The sequence below is a fragment of the Styela clava genome, chromosome 1 (assembly GCF_964204865.1).
Source record: "Styela clava chromosome 1, kaStyClav1.hap1.2, whole genome shotgun sequence".
NCBI lineage: Eukaryota > Metazoa > Chordata > Ascidiacea > Stolidobranchia > Styelidae > Styela > Styela clava.
Window position 1 is genome coordinate 16652135 of NC_135250.1, and position 21092 is coordinate 16673226.

Here is a 21092-nt window from a genome sequence, read left to right on the forward strand (position 1 = left end):
GACAACGAAATGGATCTTCAGTTATATTCCACTGTTTTCAAAAGATCCGGAACGTCGCGCAATGTGGATATCATCTATTGGCAGGACTGCTTGGTGTCAAGTCCAGAAGCTATCTCACTTGTGCTTCACTGTTTGCGAACAGCACTTCGTTGATGGTGAGTCATAATGTGCCGTTATCAATTTTTTTAAATATTCATAAGCTCCCTCATTTCAATGGAAAGCAGATGACAAACTACTGTTATTGGTAGGCCGAGGCGTAGGCCTACTTGCAGACTTGACTCGTGTAAGGTATTAATCAATAATTGCCATAAGGTATTGTTTCCCTAGTTAGCAAGTAATCTATTAGTAAGTGTGAAAAGTTGAATAGATAACTAAAGTTTGAATTCGCCATCTACGCTCGCCACCGCATCTCTGATCCCCCTGCGAGTTTCACAGGTTCCAATCCCATGCGGGGATAGTTATGTGCGAGGGGATTGCAGCTCTCCTCCCACTGAGGGTGGTTCACACGACCGCTGGTCGATTACGACATCCCCCACCATCAAGTCCATGCTTCTAAAACAAATAACTGGCTAACTAATCCCGACATAGAATGGTAATCGTACGATGTTGCACCTTGCAATCTGTCCCCAACCACAGATAAATTCTATTCTAAAAACTACCCACATTGGTAGGCATAGTTGCATTTTAAATTGAAAGAAATCTTCATTAATGGTCAGAAGGTGTTTTCTGATTGTTTGTATTAGTTAGCAGGTAATTTATTACTGATCTGATACACAAACTTGGCACTGTCAAATGATGATTAGTGTTTAATTTATTTTCAGGAAAAAGGGAAGATAACCCTTTATCAGCTGCTTATATGTCCCATCGATATGTGAATTTTCGCCATCTCCAGAGAGGAAGAGAATAGTTAGAAAAAGGGGGATTTTGAAGAAAGGCAAAAGGCAGGACCATTTCAACAAATTCTGTTAACTTGCATGCGTTGCAATATTACTTTACAGTTGTTAGCATAAACATTTAATGTGTCTTTCAACTAGACCTACCACACTTTAAAAGAAGCCGCCTACACCCCTTTTCACTAGAACCATAATACTGTGAAATATTTGATAGAAATTACCCCCGAGGCATCATATCTTCCATTTGAAAGGCCTGTGGAGGCGGACACATTTTTTACTCTAAATTATGGAATGTTACTTCCAGGTTATCTTATCCTTGCCTATAGATATCTTGAGGTCAGTGACTCCAACTGACCCATGCATGCCACACTGAAAATTCTCTTGTTTACCGATAAAATTAGGCTGTTGGAGCCTTCAGACCTTGAAAACAGTCGAATCTGAGCACGATGGATTCATGTGAAACACGTAATATGCATTTATAGGCAAAAATATCCCATCCTGAGCAGCACCGATCCACAACCTCCTGCCTATGGAATCAAAACATTAGACAAATCGGTGTACTGTGCGCATTCACAAATCTTTGCGAATCAAGTGTGCCTTTTGACTAAAGAAAATTTAGCATTGAAATGGTCAATCTCAATATCAACTTAGTATCTGCAGATAAAACCAATTGTTTTTTAAAAATACATTTTTGATGTGCTTTATTTTTCAAATATAATTCATAATTACTGTAAAGTGTGTGATACATTTGGTACCATATGAATACCATTTGCAAATTATCTTGGGTTACACCCCTCTCAAATAAAAGTTTAGACTCTTAAGTCATATCTCATAATATTCTTTAAACAAAATGTTGCGGCTAGCCGGCTACCCATCAGAATTTTCTTTCAGATCACAAAGAAATATTACGCCTCGCTAAGTAGCATTGGCAACTGTATCTGGTTGTAGTATCGGTGTCCAACTTTAGACTGAAACCTTCATCACCAGACCCACCGAAACAATTTTTTTTCTTGATAGGGTCGTCTTGAAGTTGCTTTCGTTAAAGCACAATGGACACTTTATCTCCTCCAATCCACAGTAATCACAAGTTACTTTGTCATTACGACAAGCATCAATAAATGGATACTGAGGATGTATTATCAAGTCACGCAAGCTGAGGTTTTGTGCCACTGTGGTCTTGTTGCAACGTATACTTTGCCATCCATCTATTCCATGGTCGCACCCATATCTGTAAGATAATGGATACAGATAGAGTTGACCAATGACAATAAAAAGACATTTTGGATAAGTTGTACAAGCACCATTAGGATTGGGGGGAGCCAGTTATTTGTTTTCAGAAGCATGGACTTGAATGGTAGGGAATGGTCGTAACCGATCAGCGGTCATGTGAACCACCCTCGGTGGGAGTAGAGCTGCAATCCTCTCGCACATAACTATCCCCGCATGGGATTGAAACCTGTGAAACTACCGGAGTGATCAGAGATGCGGTGGCGAGCGTATTCCTAGATGGCGAATTCAATTGAATTCTGGTTATTTTTTCCAGGCCCCACGGTGTTAAACTTTAGTTATCTATTCAACCTTTCACACTTAGTAATAGATTACCTGCTAATTAGGGAAACATAGCAATTGATTATTAATTCCTTACTGTCTTACACAAGTCAAGTCTGAAACTGCAAGTAGGCCCACGCCTAGGCCTACCAATAACAGTAGTTTGTCATCTGCTTTCCATTGAAATAAGGGAGCTTGTGAACATTTAAAGAAATTGATAACGGCACACTATCACGACATTATCACTCACCATAAACGAAGTGCTGTCCGCAAACAGTGAAACACAAGTGAGATGGCTTCTGGACTTGACACCAAGCAGTTCTGCCAATAGGCAATAGATCAGGGTCGGCCAAACTTTTTGGCCGACGGGCCATATTTAGTTTACTATTAATTGCGCGGGCCACATGGTTATTATGTTCTAGTTTTGCTACACTGACTAAAAGTTAATGAAAAAACAAACAAAACCCTTGCACCAAACTTTTTCAATAATAAGAACAATAAAAAAATGAAAATACAGTAAAGTCAACAAAGTTTTTTTCTACACGTAGATATTTTAGTGTGAAGTTTGGCACTGTTTTTTGCTAACAAGTTTGTCAATATTTGCTGAGATGGACGATGTAGGAATGCGAAGCGAATTTTCCATATGACTATCAGAAATTAGTGATCTCACAGGGGATTTGACATGGTTCATATGTGAAAAAACTTGCTTGTACAAGTAAGTGCTGCCAAATAATGAGGTCATTAAAACTGCCATTCTGCCCAAGGGTGTAAGCGACTATTTATGTATCGATATCTTCCAGTTGGTTTCTATTCAAAATGGCACTCATGGCTCGTTTGAAAGGGCCAGCAGAGCGCATTTCAGGAAAATGAACAAATTGTTTGTATCAAATCTTCATATTAATTACATCACTCGAAAAATAGAAGTTTTACTCCTTTTTTTATTTAATTCCGAAAATACAGCGCAGGCCACTCGGAACTCCTCGGCCACGGGTTGGACGAACCTGCAATAGATGATATCCACATTGCGCGACGTTCCGGATCTTTTGAAATCAGTGGAATATAACTTAAGATCCATTTCGTTGTCTATATATTATACGTACAGCCAACGGAACAATACGAAATAACCATTTTCAACAGCCAAACAAAACGGAAACGTATAATCCGACTTGCAACTGACAGGAGCCAAATGGACGTTTTTGTTTTATTGCCGTCCAGTAACAAAGTCACGTGACCCGTGCAAGTCCTCTTTTTTTCGCATTGGACAAAAATGATTTGGATTCACATGGAAATTATATCTGCACCTGCAATATTTTTTTATGTTGCTGCTGCTGGCATGACCCTTGACCCCAGAAAAATTCTCCATGTACAGTACTATAAAATTTGGGATGCTTATTTTGCAAGTGTTTTAGAGATTTGACACTTGAAAAACTGATTTAGGCTACATGCTCAAAATCATTATTTTCATTAAAATATACAATCACGTGCCGCCCGCGCGTACTGATAGTTAATTTAGTCTATCGCTGCTTCTCCGAAACTAGTTTTAGATTATTGCTACTAAACTAAAACTCATCGGAAGACAGAACTAAAAGCAAAATACCCCATTTACAACTAATTTTTGGAAACACAACTGAAACTGACAAATAACAGGCAAAACCGCAAAAAACGAGGCAATGTTCACGACCATGCTTGAATATTTGTCTGAGCAAACGAAAGATCTGAGCGTCTGCAAAAATTTACAATTGTTACGTCGACTTTTTTATCATTGTTACGGAAATCAACCCTAGGAGAAACATCCGGTATAACAAAAATAAATGTGCAGGCTTCTAGGAGACTACTCTTTGCAGTTGTTATGACAACACGCCGCCGCATTCTTATCCTGCTCCCATTGTTTTATGACGTTCTGATTTTCTAGGTTGTAAAGTTATTCGTTACTTTTACTGTTTAACACATATAAGGTATTTGTATAAGAGAATGTATGACGAAGAAGGAGAAGATGAACCTAAAAGTTCTTTTCCTACTTACGTAGCGGAAGGAGACAAACTTTATAACGCGGGAGAATTTCAGAAAGCATTGGAGAGTTATACAACGGTATAAACTTCCATTTACAGATTTACTTTATTTTCTTGTTGTCTCAATTTATATTTAATTTATAACAATATATGGCAACAAATTATTCAATAATTTTTATTTATATACCCTAATTTTCGTCAGTATTTAAGTACCGTATATTCTGATATCACGGTATCAGGATATCAGGCGCGGCGGTGTGGCTCAACGGGCTAAGCGTTAGGAATACGCTCGCCACCGCACCTCTAACTACTCTGCTTGGGTTCGCAGGTTCGAATCCCATGCAGGGATGGTTATGTGCGAGAGGATTGCTGGACTCCTCGCCGTCGTTGGGTGGTTCACGTAACCGCTGGTCGGTTACGGCTTCCTCCACCACCAAGTTCATGCTTCCGAAAACAAACAATACAGTAAAACTAATCCCATACCCGACTTGGAATGGTAACCGGACGAGAGGCCGTGGTTCGCCATATGGATAAGCCGTCTTATCGGCTTTCCTCTCCCCCGGGAGAAATATGTAAATATGTAAATCCTCCTGAATGTTTACGCACAACACAAAGTTCTTAAGTTGAAACTTACCAATTTTTATGAACTTTGTTTAATTAGAACATCTGTAATTATTACCCGGAAAGAATCACTGTCTAATCGACCGCTGGCCCTAATGACTGTTGCCATTTGCTCGATATTTCATAGATGTGTTGCATATTGAGAGATTAGTGATTAATATGGATTTTTTTCTTCATCTAATAGAATTCTTAAAAAAAAAACTCTGTAGACTTTTTCGAAAAGTCTGTCACACATGCGTCGGCTGTCACATGTCAGCATTCATCCTTTTTTGCTAAAAACTTGTGAATGCTATGATAATTTTTTTTTGGTGAAACAAATTATTTTTTCCTAGTAATCCAATTACAGAATTATAGCTTTATTAGATTTTCTTTCTTTTAGTTTATTGTGTGGTATTGGTTTGCGTTTGGTGGGGATATGGAGGCGCCAGCTTGTCTTGTAAAGGAGGGGTTTGCATTCATCGTTTTAGTTAATGTCTTTTAATATAGGAGTTATTCTTGGAATCGAAGAACTGTGCTGAGGTAATAAAATCTCGTTCTTCCAATTATCTAACATGGATTGCAGAATCGACGATTTCCCTGTATAACTGAATTAATCTTGCCTTTCACTTTGAAGCTCTTTCTATCATACCTTGATATTAGTCATTAATGTTGAAGCAATGGTATATTCACAGCCAGAATCACAATTTGTTATTTGCAACAGGATTTTCTTCTGCCTGGTTTCATTCAAAACATAGACTTATCCTGAATTTGTTTTTAATTATATCCAATAGTTTCCAAAGAGTATTCAGTTGTCCTTTTCATTAGTAAAGCATTATTCATAGACTGCAATTGACTTCAAAAATACCATTTTTTGAAAATAATTGCAGTGCCAGCTTCCAACATAAAGTACTGATATCCGAATTTGTTTTTTTTTTCACTAAAAACTATCTGATAACTTAAGCCAGCCTATGCTTTTAAAACAATTCCTCTGGAATACCGGTGTTTTAGTTCAATATTGTAATGGGCCAAATTTACCTGAGCTTCTTGCTTTTCGACTGACTCATCTGCTCGTTCTTAGGAAGTAAGTCTTCCTGCTATTTATATATCCCAATACCATGAATCAACAGTTTAAAGAATAATGCTCTGACATCTTGTTAAATTGTTCACAAATTAATTTTTCTATAGAGGCTTGTTTGCCCTAGAAAGTAATCCAACAATGAAGTCAATTATGCCTAGATGTCACTTTTTATTGAAGATAAAATAAAATTATTCACCGGTATGTTATTTTGGTCAAGCATATTAGTTTTTTCATTCAAAGATAAGTTTCTAACACTCATGTTTGGTTAAGTATTTTATCAATTAAAATACCACCTACCCACCAAAGTAAATATATAAAACATGAAAAGCAGACAATTACACTATTTGCTTAGAACTAAAATATTGTCATTTTTGTCTACACTCTCGTAAAACAAGCTCTTCCTTTCTCTTTTTCCTAATGAGAGACTGAAAATGAAGTTTATGGTGCGTTACTAGATACATAGCAACAATTCTTTTTCTGCCCAGAAAATAAAATAACGATTATAAAAAGTTCATGCACTGGGTGTATAAGAATGTATAGAGTCATTACCTCTCAGTGTAATATTTTATAATAAGGCATCACTTGTATTATACATGGTGTAATGCAGTTCAATGTAAGATTAGTTGTGGAGGCAGGATATGATTTATATATAGAGTGTGTGGAAAGAATGGCATAATCATATAATGGTCCACAAATTCATATGGTTACCAGTTTCCGTCAGTCATGAATTTAACCATTTAACAAGCATATTTTATTTTTTTGCTCATATTGAAGGCAGAGTATTGTGTTATACATTCTGTCATAAACTTCTAATTTAAGCATTTTAAATATTTATTCCATACAATTTATTTTTCAATACAAAACTATACCAAACGCAGTTATGCTTGGAGTATGAGCGGTATACTAATGACTTCTGAAGATTTCGTTTATCATTAAAACGGGTTTTCATATTTGGAAGTTGAAAAATGACTTTATCCAGACATAACAGGGCGAATAGAATGCCCATAATCAGAGAATCTGTTATGCAGAGGTACTTTGCTATAAGCTTGCTCCAGCTGTAAAAAGTTATCATAAAGGTTTTACTGTTTATAACAGTGCTCACAGATTTAGCGTTCATCGGGGAATCTGATTTTGAGGTTATTGATTAAAAATTTTGATTCAGTATTCCAAAATTTATGTTATTAAATTCAGGATAACTATCAGCAAAGATTAGTTCATAATGGAAAAGAGTGCAAAGGAAAAAAATAAAGTAGTTAATAAATATGGTGTAGAGATCAAAAAACCAGACAAAAAAACAAAATATGATGAAAAATATGCTGATATGTATTTTAAAAGAGCTGAAAAAAATAGATTGCAACAAAATTTTCACATTGCGTTGGAAGATTTCTGCAAAGTAAGAATTCTTATTAACTTGTAAATTTGCTACGACATTTCATGACATAATCTGTTTTCACCTATAGATTGTCACATTATTGCATATGAGAAGTATATCTCCACCTAAATAGTTGAAATTTTTTTTTTCAATGTTAAAACACAATAACTCACTTTAAACTAATAGAATTTTCAATATATATCAAACAATTCTGAATTTCCCAATCTAGATAATAATTTAATGGTTAGGTAATTGGTTCGAGCTATGTTGTAGTCACAATTTTGTTATGTTGGTTTCAAGCCCCATGTCCGCCATTTCTCAAGATAAATTAGAAGGTTGCTTCGCGGTGACTTATTTTTAGCGAATGTATGGGACGGCATTGGCCAGTACGAAGTGAAGTGAATAAAAGAGGGGAGGGATTCGACTCATTTGTGGCCGATTACAATCAATGGCCAGTGTTGTATACCATAATTGCAATATCTTGCCAAAATATGTAATATATATTATTATGTAATATTTTCTTCAAATTATTATAAAAATATATTTTTAAGACACCATGAATCTATGATGTAAAGTAAGGATGGTGTAGCGGTCTTGTTATAAAAGAGTTTTGTAGTAGTAGTAGTCTAAGAGTGCTTATACTATTTGCTCATATTAATTTTATGCATTATTTTCTGCTCATTGTTTATCACTATAATTGTTCGTTGTGCTTTTTTTTTATCTATCATTCTATATAGATGTTTCAAGTGTCTGCCATAAATGAATATAAAAAAAAAATATGCCTAGATGATTTTTCAACCTTATGGAACCTTTATTACCTATGTCTAATGCTAAAGTATACCAATTGCTTACAGTTTGAGTTTTATTTTTCAGGCCCTGAGTATTCAGCCGACAGACAAGAATTGTCTTGTTGCAAGATCAAAGTGTTATCTCCAGATTGGTAATGCACAAGAAGCATTGAAAGATGCTGAAGCTTCACTTTCAGAAGAGAAAGAATTTCATAAAGTTAGCTGCTTTATATAAAAATGGAACGGCCAATATTTATTAAGATTCTGTGATTTTATGGTTATTATTGGTACCTCACATCGCAAACGTGATAATCCGAGTTCAAACCTTATAATACACTAGAAAAAATGTAGATTACCAAATATATGATCAATTGGAGGAACGCCTACCTAATTGTTGATACCCTTGTCTATGAACGATTTCTTGTAAATGATTTTTCTATTATTTTAAATGATTTTCATATTATCTCATTCAGGGCTTATATCAGAAAGCTGAAGCTCTATACCAAATGGGAGATTTCGAATACGCTCTTGTATTTTACCATAGAGGACATAAATTACGTCCAGAACTTCAAGAATTCAGACTCGGAATTCAAAAAGCGCAGGAAGCAATTGATAATTGTGTAGGAAGTAAGTGTTATAAAATATATTCAGCTTTATTTGAATTTGTATTTACGAAATAATCAAGTAACCTCCATGCCAATTATCTAAATTTCCCAATTCTAAATGTTTCGTCTAGTTATTAGTGCTGTAAAGATGTAGCTCAAGCTTCGATTTGAGTTCTGGTCAGTTCTTTGGTCATCCCAAATTCATCATCGGATCCAGGACATATGAGTTCCCTGAATAGGTTCAAGACAGTATATTCAATGCAACTTCACCCTTTCTGTTTTTATAACTTCTCCTAATTTGTCTAAAAATTCAGGTCCATCCTCTGTTAAACTTGAAAACAAAGGTGATTTATCATTTTTCAATAAGATGGATGAAGGAAAGGGAAAAGCGAAACCCAGGGGAGCTTACAGGTTATTTGCACTGTCTTTATCATTTCTTTACATTTTCAATGGCAGAAACTCTACATGGGTATTCAACAAATATGCACTTTTCTCTTGGTTTGATCTGCCTTGTTCAGATGAAAAAATGTTTTTCCAATTTGGTCAATGGACAATAACTTTATTTCGACATGCAAGAAATCATGAATATTTTAACACAAATTATAATACTTTAGGTTTAGGATACAGGATTTCATTGCAATTGACTGACAGAACTGGTTCTAGATTTAGGTTACTATCTTGTTGATAATAATATTCTCCAACGTCCGGAGACGCTCAAAGTGCTCTGCACTCTAGGTCGATTTCTGTGACAAAGATGACAATTAACTGCACAAGTCATTACTTATTTGTTACATACCGTAATTCAGAAATGTTTATATTATTCTGAAACTGAAAATAATGATTTCATGCATAAGTTTTTTGATACTGAATGATTGCACTTGGTATTTTTTAGTATATCACTCATTCTATAACAATTGAACAAGATTGAACAATTTAAATACTCTATTTGCACTTACAGAATTATCCTAGAATAGCAAACTATTTGAATACAAATAATTTACTAGACCAGTGGTTATGAACCAGGGTGTCGCGGCACATTAGTGTGCCGCGAAAAGATTTTGGTGTGCCGCAAAGAGATTTCATTTTTGAATTTATTTCAAGTGATTCCAATTTCTAATCCCTTGAATTCCACAAGGCTCATGGCTTTTGCTAACAAACAAAAACGACAAATTTGAGGAGTCATATTCCAGGTATTTGGGTATTGTTTCAATTCTAAGTTTTGAATAATGCGCGCCAGCCGCCAACACTGTATCGTAAAATTGAAAATGTCAACCAAGGGAATAAATTATTGTGGGAAATTTTTCCCAAATTGGACCAGGGAATTATTATTTGAGAATTCCCATTATTGCCCATTTATTTAATTATTATTTAAACTCAAAATAACATTCCGGATTCACGCAATGACTTTGCAGGTTTTTTATTCACCAATTAATATGAAAATAAAACAGACACAATAGGAAAGTAAAATTAAATAAAGGTCAACTATCGTCTTTATAAATATCCGCATTCCGACGTCAGAAATGATAATATTGTTAGCTTAAAATTGGGATAAAAAAGATAAAAATCAGAATAAAATCCCGAATTCACTCTTTAATAGCCGTCTTTAACATATGTCGCCCATATGAACGCATGGTTCTCCTAGGAAGATAAAACCAAACGTTGCATAAGAGTTAGTCCTTGTAAAAAAGAGAGGATGGGTGGAAATAGCTCACCAACATTAGAATGTCTAGCATTCTGGATGCCCATTGTATTTGTATTAAAAATATCCGGTATTCGACAATTTGTTAAAAATATTCGAATTATTCCATTCGATAAAAATATTTTGTTTTGCCCATTCTTGCGATCTGTAACCATACATTCATTAAATTTAGTAAATTGCACTAATTCACGAAAGCGTGGTGGAATTGACGATTATTTCATATCTCGAACACAGAAACGGTTATTTTTCAGATAGTTTCTGCGGTCTGAAAAGTCGAATAAGGGTTTTTGACATAGTAAATGCTACAATCTTTGCCATCAAATTATGCTCAGGCATTGCACGAAATTCATAACATGAATTGATTCGTTCATCGGGGAAAATTGAACCTATTTGGTGTTTTTAGCGATAATAATTAATTGTTGTAATGAAATACAGTTTGTTTGCCTCTTTCATTTCTTTCGCTAGTGCCGATAATTACATCGTTGAATGATTTTGGCAATGGGAGAAACATTAAATTGTAACAAAAATGAATTAGGTTGTGCAAAAGTGAGAATACATGTGATAATAATAAGGCTACACCCAGGGGAAGGTCGAGAAAAACCAAAGCGTATCCTGTCTCGTATTACCAGTGCGGCCGCGCATCTTTTACAATAATGTGAGGTGCTCTGAAGATGGGTCTCATGTACATTATTGTAAAAAAACAGTTATAATATCAGTAACTATTAACCATCTATTTTAAATACAAGATATGTTATATTATCAAAAATAGAATTTCCCTTATCTGATCTTCTATGGTATTTATAATTTTATAGCTAAATGGCTTCAAGAGTAGAAAATGTTCCTGTTTTGTGATAGGTGTGCCGCGAATACTTAAATAGCTCAATAGTGTGCCGCGACAAAAGGTTGGGAACCACTGTACTAGACAAATGATAAATTTAGATTTTTGTTGTTACACTTTTCATGTTCCTCTCATTCCATCCCGTATCTAATTCATCCAGACAACCCAACAAAGCAGCTCAAAAAACAACACGGGTTCATAAAACCAAAAGTGGTACAAGCGATAAAACAGCCAAAGCCTTACTCGGAGAATTATATGCTGACAAAGAATATCTTGAAAAATTATTGAAAGATGAAGGTATATTTACACATTTTTTTCATTTATTCTTGAAATGGAATGAAATTCTCCAGTAACAATAATGGCATTTATGGCCATTACCAAAAGTTTACGGTTTTGGTTTTAATGTATTCCATTTTTTAGGTCATAGTTCTAAACCAGGGATGACAAAACGTTATGAATTTTTTTTAGTATATCATATGTGTGCGATTCCGTCTTTTAACATATGAATTTTGTGAAACCTCGTTTCAGAAATCGGCTCTGTCCTGATATAAATGCTGCATATGTAAGGCTCAAAACTACATACTATTAACCTAATATTATAAGAATTGCAGAAAAGCAACAACAAGTTCCTCATTGATGCAGACACACACATTCTTTTTTCACAATAAAAATATAATTTTTGACACATTCAGTCTTTCAGATCAAGCTATTGTAGACAGTACAATTTTCTGTCTGATTTTACAAATGTAAAATTCAAGGACGTTGTCATGAAGGAAGCTCAAAGATGTTTGAACAAAGTTTAAAATTTATATCCTGACCCAATTAAATCATTGCAGATTTGGTAAAAGGCAGTTCAGGTGGTATGAGCATATATGACTTAGTGTCATCTGGAATTAATTATCTCGATACAAGAACTGAATTTTGGAGACAACAGAAACCAATGTATGCAAGAAAGCGAGATAAAGCTCTGATGCAACAAAAATGGTCAAACAGGAAAGCAACAGATGCAACTTATGATGATCCGACTAAATTTATATTGAAAAATCTAGAAGAGATTGATCAAGGTTCTCAACTCTATTACAAATTATTTTCTTTCAATATTAAAATTGGGAGCTCCCGAAGTTTGTGCACAGAGATGGCGCACAACCTGAACCTTACTTACCAGGTAAGGTTGTGTGCCATCTTGGTGCACATACTTCGGCAGCCCCTAAAATTGTGCACAAATTGTTAAAATACAAAATGTGTACTTTGTATCTCAGCACAATAATGGCTATTTGCAATTATTTTCTCAGTAATTTTTATTTGACCCCATGGCTGATGGATTTTGAATTTGCTTCAAGCAATCCCACTCGTGTTGAATTTAAGTTGTAATATAAAAATTATGAAGCAGATACCGTATATGCTCGTTTTACAGCCCAATCTTGATTATAGGCCCGTTTAAATAGCCGCCCGTGTGAACAGAACATAAAGATAAATAAGGGCCGGTGCTTGAATACCCGCCCGATGTAGAAGCTGATTTTTTAGTGTTAGAGAACAATGGGAAATAAGTAGCGCTTTTGTCACAACGCTGTTGAATTTTGAGCGCCGGTAGATAACACTCACGCCTCAGGCGTCCAAGTACATAACAGATAGCATTGATTACGTAACACCACAGTTCTCAAACTGGGCGTCGCAACGCCCAAGTGCGTCGTTTCAATATTGATAGGGTGTCGCAAAACTTTTCTTCTTTTGCGGATTTGTACCTGCGGTGCCTAGGAAAAGTCGAAATTTTCGTTATTCTTGTTTAAATCATACTTGAGAACTGGAAATACCAATATATAAATTATTGTAACGATCGAAAATAACAAGCGCCCGTGCTTGAATAAGGGCCGGTTTGAATAAGGGCCCGGTTAGTGAGTTGGTTGAAAAAAATATAGGCCCGGGCTACAAAACGAGCAAATACGGTATACAAAAGCTTGAATCTTGATGAAATATTTTTTCCTCCATTTCAGCATTAGCTGATGGGCGAGCATCAGACAGTCTTACTCTTGCAGACAAGACTCTTCGAACTGTTTTAAAAATGAATGAATCAGATATTCCAAACAAACCCGATGTTGTTGCAAATTTACATAGTTGTGTTGGGAATGCACATCTTGAACTTGGACAAACCGACAAAGCACTTGAACACCATCAAAGAGATTTGGCAATCGCGCATGAACAGTATGTCAATTTATGTTTATATAATAATATTATGTAAATTTTCGTTGCTTTTTAACTTTTTCCAACTTTATTTTGCTACTATGCTATATAGCAATTATATAAGCAACGTAATGCGTTTGTTTCAAACAAACCTAATGTATTTCCGTCCTCAACTTTTGTACTTTCATATATTTTTTCGTACATGAAGTACACTGTACAAGTAGAATTTTCAATTGTTAATTTCCATTTATATTATTTACTTAATATTTGTTAATAATGTGGAAATTACACAGTTTCAAATGCACAAAATTCTGATTTTCTAATTTCACTATAAACGCAACAAATGTTTGGAACGTTCTATATTCACTCGGACCTGAATTCCTTTGGTTTGGCACAGCTTGTCCGATTTTTACATTTAGAGTGAAATGATGGGACTGTGTTGACAATGTGCAAACTTCAAAAAACAACTTTTGTTTCTTTATGTATATTGCCTACTTGTACAGCAGTAAATATTCATTAAAAATCCATTTTTCTTCTTTAAATTCTTTTTCGATTTCTAGTTTTGTGTTATTATTTGATAAACAGGTAATAATTTTTAACTCGCTTGCTCAATTCTATTTAGATTAATAAAATTTATTTAAAATGTTAATATTTATCTAACTGATTTGAATATGCCACTTCCAGTTTTAAAGAATTATCTCGGCACTTGATATTGATTTTTTTATTTGGTATATTTTGGTATTGTACTAAATTGGCATTACTCTGGGGAAAATTTCCTCCTTCATTCATTCAATTATATTTGTATTTCAGCAAATTGTCAGATGCAGAGTCTAGAGCGCTTGATAATCTTGGAAGAGTTTATGCCAGAGTTGGAAAATTCCAAAAGGCAATAGAATGGTAAGTATTATTTTTCAAATTGCAACCTTCTAACTATTGAATCAAATGAAAAATAATATCGTTCATCCACAAATACAAGTTTTTTTAAAATAACTTATCCCCTCAAGGCTTCAGATGAAATATAAAAAATGTATTAAATTTATACAACAGGAGTTTGCCGGCGAAATTTACTTATTGATGTATTTATTAAGTGTACTTACTACTGCTCAGGTAGTATTAAGTCAAACTGTATTTTTTGGAATAAATATGCCATAAAATTTAGTAGGCTATATCATGGATTAATTTTCTGTACTGAATGAATATTTGAAACTAAAATGAATTGCAGGACAGGAATCTTGGATACTTAAACTATTTGATAAGGTTAATTCATGCTGTCTAATATAATTACAGAAAATACAATAATCTTCCGGAGAGATTTTTAAACTTGGCATTTAAATACAGAATTTTTTTACATCAAATTCTTTGAATAGCTGGACACAAAAGATCCCACTTAGTAAATCAGCGCTCGAGAGTACTTGGCTTTTCCATGAAATTGGGAGATGTCATCTTGAGCTTGATGAGTGTGAGAAAGCACGAGAATTTGGCAAAAACTCACTACTTGAAGCAAAAAAAGCAGAAGATGACGTCTGGCAACTGAATGCAAGTGTATTGATAGCACAAGCCGAAGGTTCGTTTCTGAAGTTTTAGTTTTTTTTCTGAAATAAAATTGGAATATTGATCAATGTTTAAGAATGCGAGTCTTTTGTAATAAAAAACTGAATACAACAAAACTATTGCTGAAATTTACTACCAGCAAGCTTTTGTGGCCACATTTGTAGTGGATTAGCTGAATTTTATATCAATCAAAATCTGTTAGAGGTTTCATGAAGAAATCAGAAGAAAGAAATTTTCAAATCAAACAATCATTATCAAGCATGTAATCATTTTCTCATGAACCAGCCAATTTAGCATAAAATTTACAAGGACCAATCAGACTACATAAGACTCTGTTTGTAATTTATAGTTAAACTTGAACAATATGAAGCTGCTGTCGAATCATTTGAACAGTCATTAGAAATGGCGAAGCTTCAAGGAGATGACGCAGCAGAGCAAGCTATTATGAAGGCATTAACTGATGTTAGAGAAAGGTATTTCGATTTTATTTTTTTATTTTCAGTCACGTTAAAATAAGGTAATTATTTAACAGGAGTTCAAATTCTATGGGAAATTAATAGATATAAATTCCTGTATGGTATTCTCATTTTTGGTGGGTTATTTCTGTGCAAATCCAATACGACAACGTTAATATATTAATTATAATGAAATTGATTTCCTGACAGGATTACCAAAAAGAAAGAGGAGAGTGGAGTTGAAGAGAAATCAGGTGAGAAAAATTGGGGGTCAGCTTTTGACACTATGTAATGTTGAATAAAATTTGGTAGGTGCTTTTTAAAACTGCTGGTAGGTTATTTCTTGCACCATATAATTCCATGCATTTGAATCTATCACATGGTTAGATATCTCTTAATCACCGTGGCTGCCATGTGGTTCTCTATACCAGGGCTACTCAACTATTTTTATCGAAGATCCGCATGCAAAACTTCAAAAAATATTTGGGTCCGGTCTTTCCAGAAATTATATTTCGGCACCCTTAAACGCGCACTTCCTCGGCCGACTAATGATTATTAGCTAATCAAGATTGGGGGCTCCCGAAGTATGCGAACCAAGATGGCGGACATCGGAATGTAATATGTGTACTAGGTTAGGGTTAGGCCATAATTTTAGGTCAAAATACTACAGGAGGCTCTTGGCTAGTCTTCGAACTGATAATAGGACTAAAATAAGGAAAATGGGAAAAAAATTATCGCCTAACCCTAACCTGTTACCCATGTTACGTTCCGATGTCCGCCATCTTGGTTTGCATACTTCGGGAGCACCCAAGATTGTTTATTATGACGTTATAATTCTTTCCATATATATTTAAATCTATAAAAGTGATTTTATAAAAGGAAACTTCAAAAGTGGGGCTAATGATCCAAAATAAAGGATTATGCGCGATCCGAACCGAATACCCGAATGGTTCGGATTTGGACCGCGGTCCACCAGTTTAGTAGCCCTGCTCTATACCATATGGCATTTAGGCATTAGCGGATTGGGCTAAGTGTCAGGATTGTGTTCACCGTCGAGTTTGCAGGTTGGAATCCTGTGGGATATTTATGTCTGTGAGGGCCGCTGGTCAGTTGGCACTTTCTCCACTATCGAAGTCCACACATATGTAAGGGGTTAGCTATTCCCATACCCAATTGGTATTCGGTGATTAGGCTATTTTGTTGACTTTTTTTTCCCCTGAATTTATATCAAATATATATTTAAAATTCATCCCACTTTACATTTCATACTGGGGATTTAATTTGACTATGCTATGTGATGTTTATTTTTTGTAATGAAATGATGTCAAACAAAACACAATAATAAGTTTTACTTGAAATCACAGTTTTTGTCACATTCTTATCAGGATTTCGTTTTCATTAATTCATTACTCCATTCGTTATTAAACATGGTGCAACGGTTGACACATCATGCTAAGCTTTAGGAATATGCTTGCCACCCCACCTCTGATTTCATTGCGTGGGTTTGCATGTTTGAATCCTGTGAGGATAATAATGTATCAGAGAATCGCTGACTCCTCACCTCTGTAGGGTGGTTAACATTAACGCTGGTCGATTACGACTTCCTCCGCTATGTATGTATGTTCATTCGTCTCGTAATAGTGATAAATGAATAAATTGGCAATTATTATTATTTAAGCTGTCAAGTTCATGCGTCTGAAACAAATAACTGGCCAACTATTCCCTTGCTCTACATGGACTGGTGAACGGTTGAGGGACCATGGTTCGCCATATGATTAGCAGTTTATCTGCTTTCTCCTCCCCAGATTAAATATAAAAACTTTATCCTAAAATAGACCCAGCCTAATTTACTGAGAATGCAGGAAATTTTGTTAAATACATTAAGTTTTAATTATAATGAATGTAATATGTAGCTTCGGAATAGGACACTTGTAAATATTCATCAATTTTATTCACGTCAGTTTCGTTATTTAAAAACTAAATATATGATCTTTTTATCAAGATTTTATCAGCGGAGGGCAGCCAAGAGCAGGAAACTGTTAGAGGTATTTTATTGTAAAATATGAAATTTACATTTTGTGATTTTCATATTTCAAATATTAGAGAAAGGTAGAAAGTTGAATGATACATGTTATATATGAACAGGATATTTCAATGAGATGTTATTAACTAAAGTGTAGTTTGATTTAGCATAATTACCATGTTTTGAAAAGCAAATTTTTCTGTAAAATGTTATGAGATTTTAGAAATATAATAAGGTTACAAGATAATTTTATCTATTAGGTCTGAAGAAGTCTAGTTTTCAGTCAGATAAGTGTTGGATTTATATAGCATAATATAATTAACATAGCGCAAATTCACCAAATATCATGATTTTATATTTGGTTTGGGTATTCAAAATCTTATTGAAAACGATCGCCGTTACAATAAGTTTTTTTTCGGAATTTACTAGAAGACTGAGAACTCCGTAACAATGCGGCGCTTTTATTTCATAATGGAAGGCTGTAGTAAATTTTTTGTCACCGCGATCGTTTTTTCGGCGGCCCACATTCCAATTATTGTTCCAACCACATTCCAACTATATTGAAACTATATTAATATTATATTATTCACTAGCAAATATTAATTCTCACGCAACGGTGGATATAGTAGTTTGATTTTTATATTTTGGACAGAATTGTGAGTTCACATCGGCGAAGAGGTTAAAGACAACTATTTAGGACATTCCAATTAATGTTGTTAAACTATATTAAAACAGTTTTTTCATTCATTAGCAAATATTAATTCTCACGCAACGGCGGATATCGTAGTTTGGTTTTTATATTTCGAACGGAATTCTGAGTTCACATCGGCGAAGATGTTAAAGACAGCTATTGAGACATTCCAAATAATGTTGTTAAACTATATTAAAGCACTTTTTTTTATTCATTAGCAAATATTAATTCTCACGCAACGGCGGATATCGTAGTTTGATTTTCATATTTCAAACGAAATTGTGAGTTCACATCGGTGAAGATGTTAGAGACAACCATTAAGGAGTGCATTCACAAAACGAATTAATTTTATTGACTTTTATCTTCTGTGTAGGATTTGTTTCACAGTTTGTAAATTACGCTCCCAATTTTAAGCGAACTATATTATTCAATAATAACATTTCTACGTGATCAAAATAGTGATATTTCTTCCCAATACCTCAAGAAATTTTCATAAAATACATTATTTACTTGTCTTACTTATCTGTTTCCCATTTCAAAATGTACAAAAACGGCGTTGACACGCTTCATGCAAAATCGCTTTCCAATGCGCTGTGATTTATATTATTTAAAGTGAATAAGTAAATCGGGAAAAGAAAGTCCTCAAATTAGCTTATAACCCATTTTCTCAAAAATTTACGACCCAAGTAACCCCCCATTCTGCCCATAGGTATCAGCCCCTTTACACAACTTGATGTAAATAGGCGAACAAAATTAGTTACCTCTATATTGGTACACTTCTGGAGTCATTTTGGAATTACCTCAAGAAATTTCCATAAAATACATTATTTACTTGTCTTACTTATCTGTTTCGACGTTTCTGAATTTACAAAAACGGCGTTGACACGCTTTATCGTTTTTACCTGTTAGTGATAGCCCTCGGATAATTCTTACCTGTAACTCCGTAACAATGCGGCGTTTTTTATTTCATGATTTTGTCATAATCGAAAGCTGCAGTGAATTTTTGTCACCACAATAGATTTTCGGCGGCGACATTCCGATTAATGTTGTTAAACTATATTAATGCACTTTTTTATTCACTAGCAAATATCAAATATCAGGCAACGGCGGATATCGGGGGTTTGGTTTTTATATTTCGGACAGAATTGTGAGTTCACATCGGCGAAGATGTTAAAGACAATTAATAAGGAGTGCATTCATAAAACAAATTAATTTTATTCTGATTTCTATCTTCTGTGTAGAATTTGTATCACAGTTTAATGATTACGGTCCCAGTTTTAAGCAAACAATATTATTATTACTGACCCCGGGATGCGATATTTTTAAAGCGGATAGTTGACATTTCTATGCTTTTAATTTTAGGTCGTGTCCGTGTTATTTTCGTATTAAATAATTCTCAAAAACTCCGTAAATTGGCAATCTCTTGAATACCCAATGTTGAGTATTCGCGTAACACAGCTTTTGGTTAAAACACTGATACTAGCCACGTAAATAAATCGGCAATAATGACTTTTCTACGTGGTCAAAATAATATTTCTCCCCGATATCTCGAGAAATTTCCATAAAATACATTATTTGCTTGTCTTACTTATCTGTTTCCCATTTCAAAATGTACAAAAACGGCGTTGACACGCTTTATGCAAAATCGCTTTCCAATGCGCTGTGATTTGTATTATTTAAAGTGAATAAGGAAGTCGGGAAAAGAAAGTCCTCAAATTAGCTTATAACCCATTTTCTCAAAAATTTACGACCCAAGTAACCCCCCAACCCCCTGCCCCCCATCCTGCCCATAGGTATCAGCCCCTTTACACAACTTGATGTAAATAGGCGAACAAAATTAGTTACCTTTATATTGGTACACTTCTGGAGTCGCAAATAATTTATACAGAAACGTTATCGAAGCACCTCCCATCTTCGTGAAATGATGTATCGCCAGGTCTTCACCATTAATACTGGTCTTTGATATCTCAGAATCAACCGAACGTTGCCAACTGTATATAAGTATCACAGCAAACTAATCCATATCTTAACAATTTAAAATTTATTACTATTTGGGACATATAAACAGCCGACAGGATGGTTTAATCATACGGCGTACTACTGCCTCTCGTCCGGTAAAGGCTGAACTAACTATAGAAGTTCAAAAAAAATTTTAAAAACGTGGAAAGTGAAATGTATTTCATAAAATAGAGCATGGTCTACTCAACTGCTGTCTATAGATAGCACCTTGTTCGTAAATTTCACGTTGTTTACCGCATAAAATTATCCGTTTCGGTGGAAACAATGTGTTCAGTAAAACTATTTATCCTCCCTTTGTCATGATTTTTTTTCTCTCCTTTTTTTATGGTGAAAAAATTTCCTTTTGTATGCAGTTTACTATTATTTTTTATACTCTTATCTTTAAATATTTCATTATTTTTAAGATGGACAATCAGAAGAAGAAATAAAAGAAGAAACTGAATAATTATATGTGAAATTGATTTTTATCAATTTTATTTTGTTGGATATTGTTTGATTAGTATTCATGAACATGTAAACATTATATTTTTTCATATTCTGTAGATATATCACTGTTCATTTTGCTGTTGTTGACGATATTTTTGTGAAGAGTCTTCTTTAATTTGGTACCAATGCCAAACTTTAAAAATTTTGGTTGGACATGAACCAATGATAAATTGATATCTCAATTTATCTTTGGCCCTTGGTCGACAAGCACCACCGCTGTTTAAAGTATTATTTGCTTTCATAAATGTGCCTTTTATTA

The 21092-nt window shown here is 34.5% G+C and overlaps 1 protein-coding gene across 3 annotated transcripts; it reads left to right on the forward strand.

The window, feature by feature from the left end:
* The first annotated feature begins 4305 nt into the window (after positions 1-4305).
* On the forward strand, positions 4306-20891 carry LOC120348431 (outer dynein arm-docking complex subunit 4-like). 3 transcript variants are annotated; one of them, XM_039418547.2, is made up of 13 exons: positions 4306-4529; positions 8374-8505; positions 8762-8915; positions 9208-9304; positions 11591-11727; positions 12267-12494; positions 13422-13629; positions 14419-14505; positions 14976-15172; positions 15509-15632; positions 15825-15868; positions 17617-17659; positions 20752-20891. In XM_039418547.2, the coding sequence occupies exons 1-12, from the start codon at positions 4413-4415 to the stop codon at positions 17655-17657; spliced, it is 1566 nt and encodes a 521-aa protein (XP_039274481.1). In that variant the 5' UTR covers positions 4306-4412; the 3' UTR covers positions 17658-17659; positions 20752-20891. The 3 variants fall into 3 exon arrangements, with proteins under 3 accessions (XP_039274481.1, XP_039274479.1, XP_039274480.1); XM_039418545.2 differs by lacking the exon at positions 4306-4529 and adding an exon at positions 7333-7521; XM_039418546.2 differs by lacking the exons at positions 4306-4529; positions 17617-17659 and adding an exon at positions 7333-7521.
* The last annotated feature ends 201 nt before the right edge of the window (positions 20892-21092 follow it).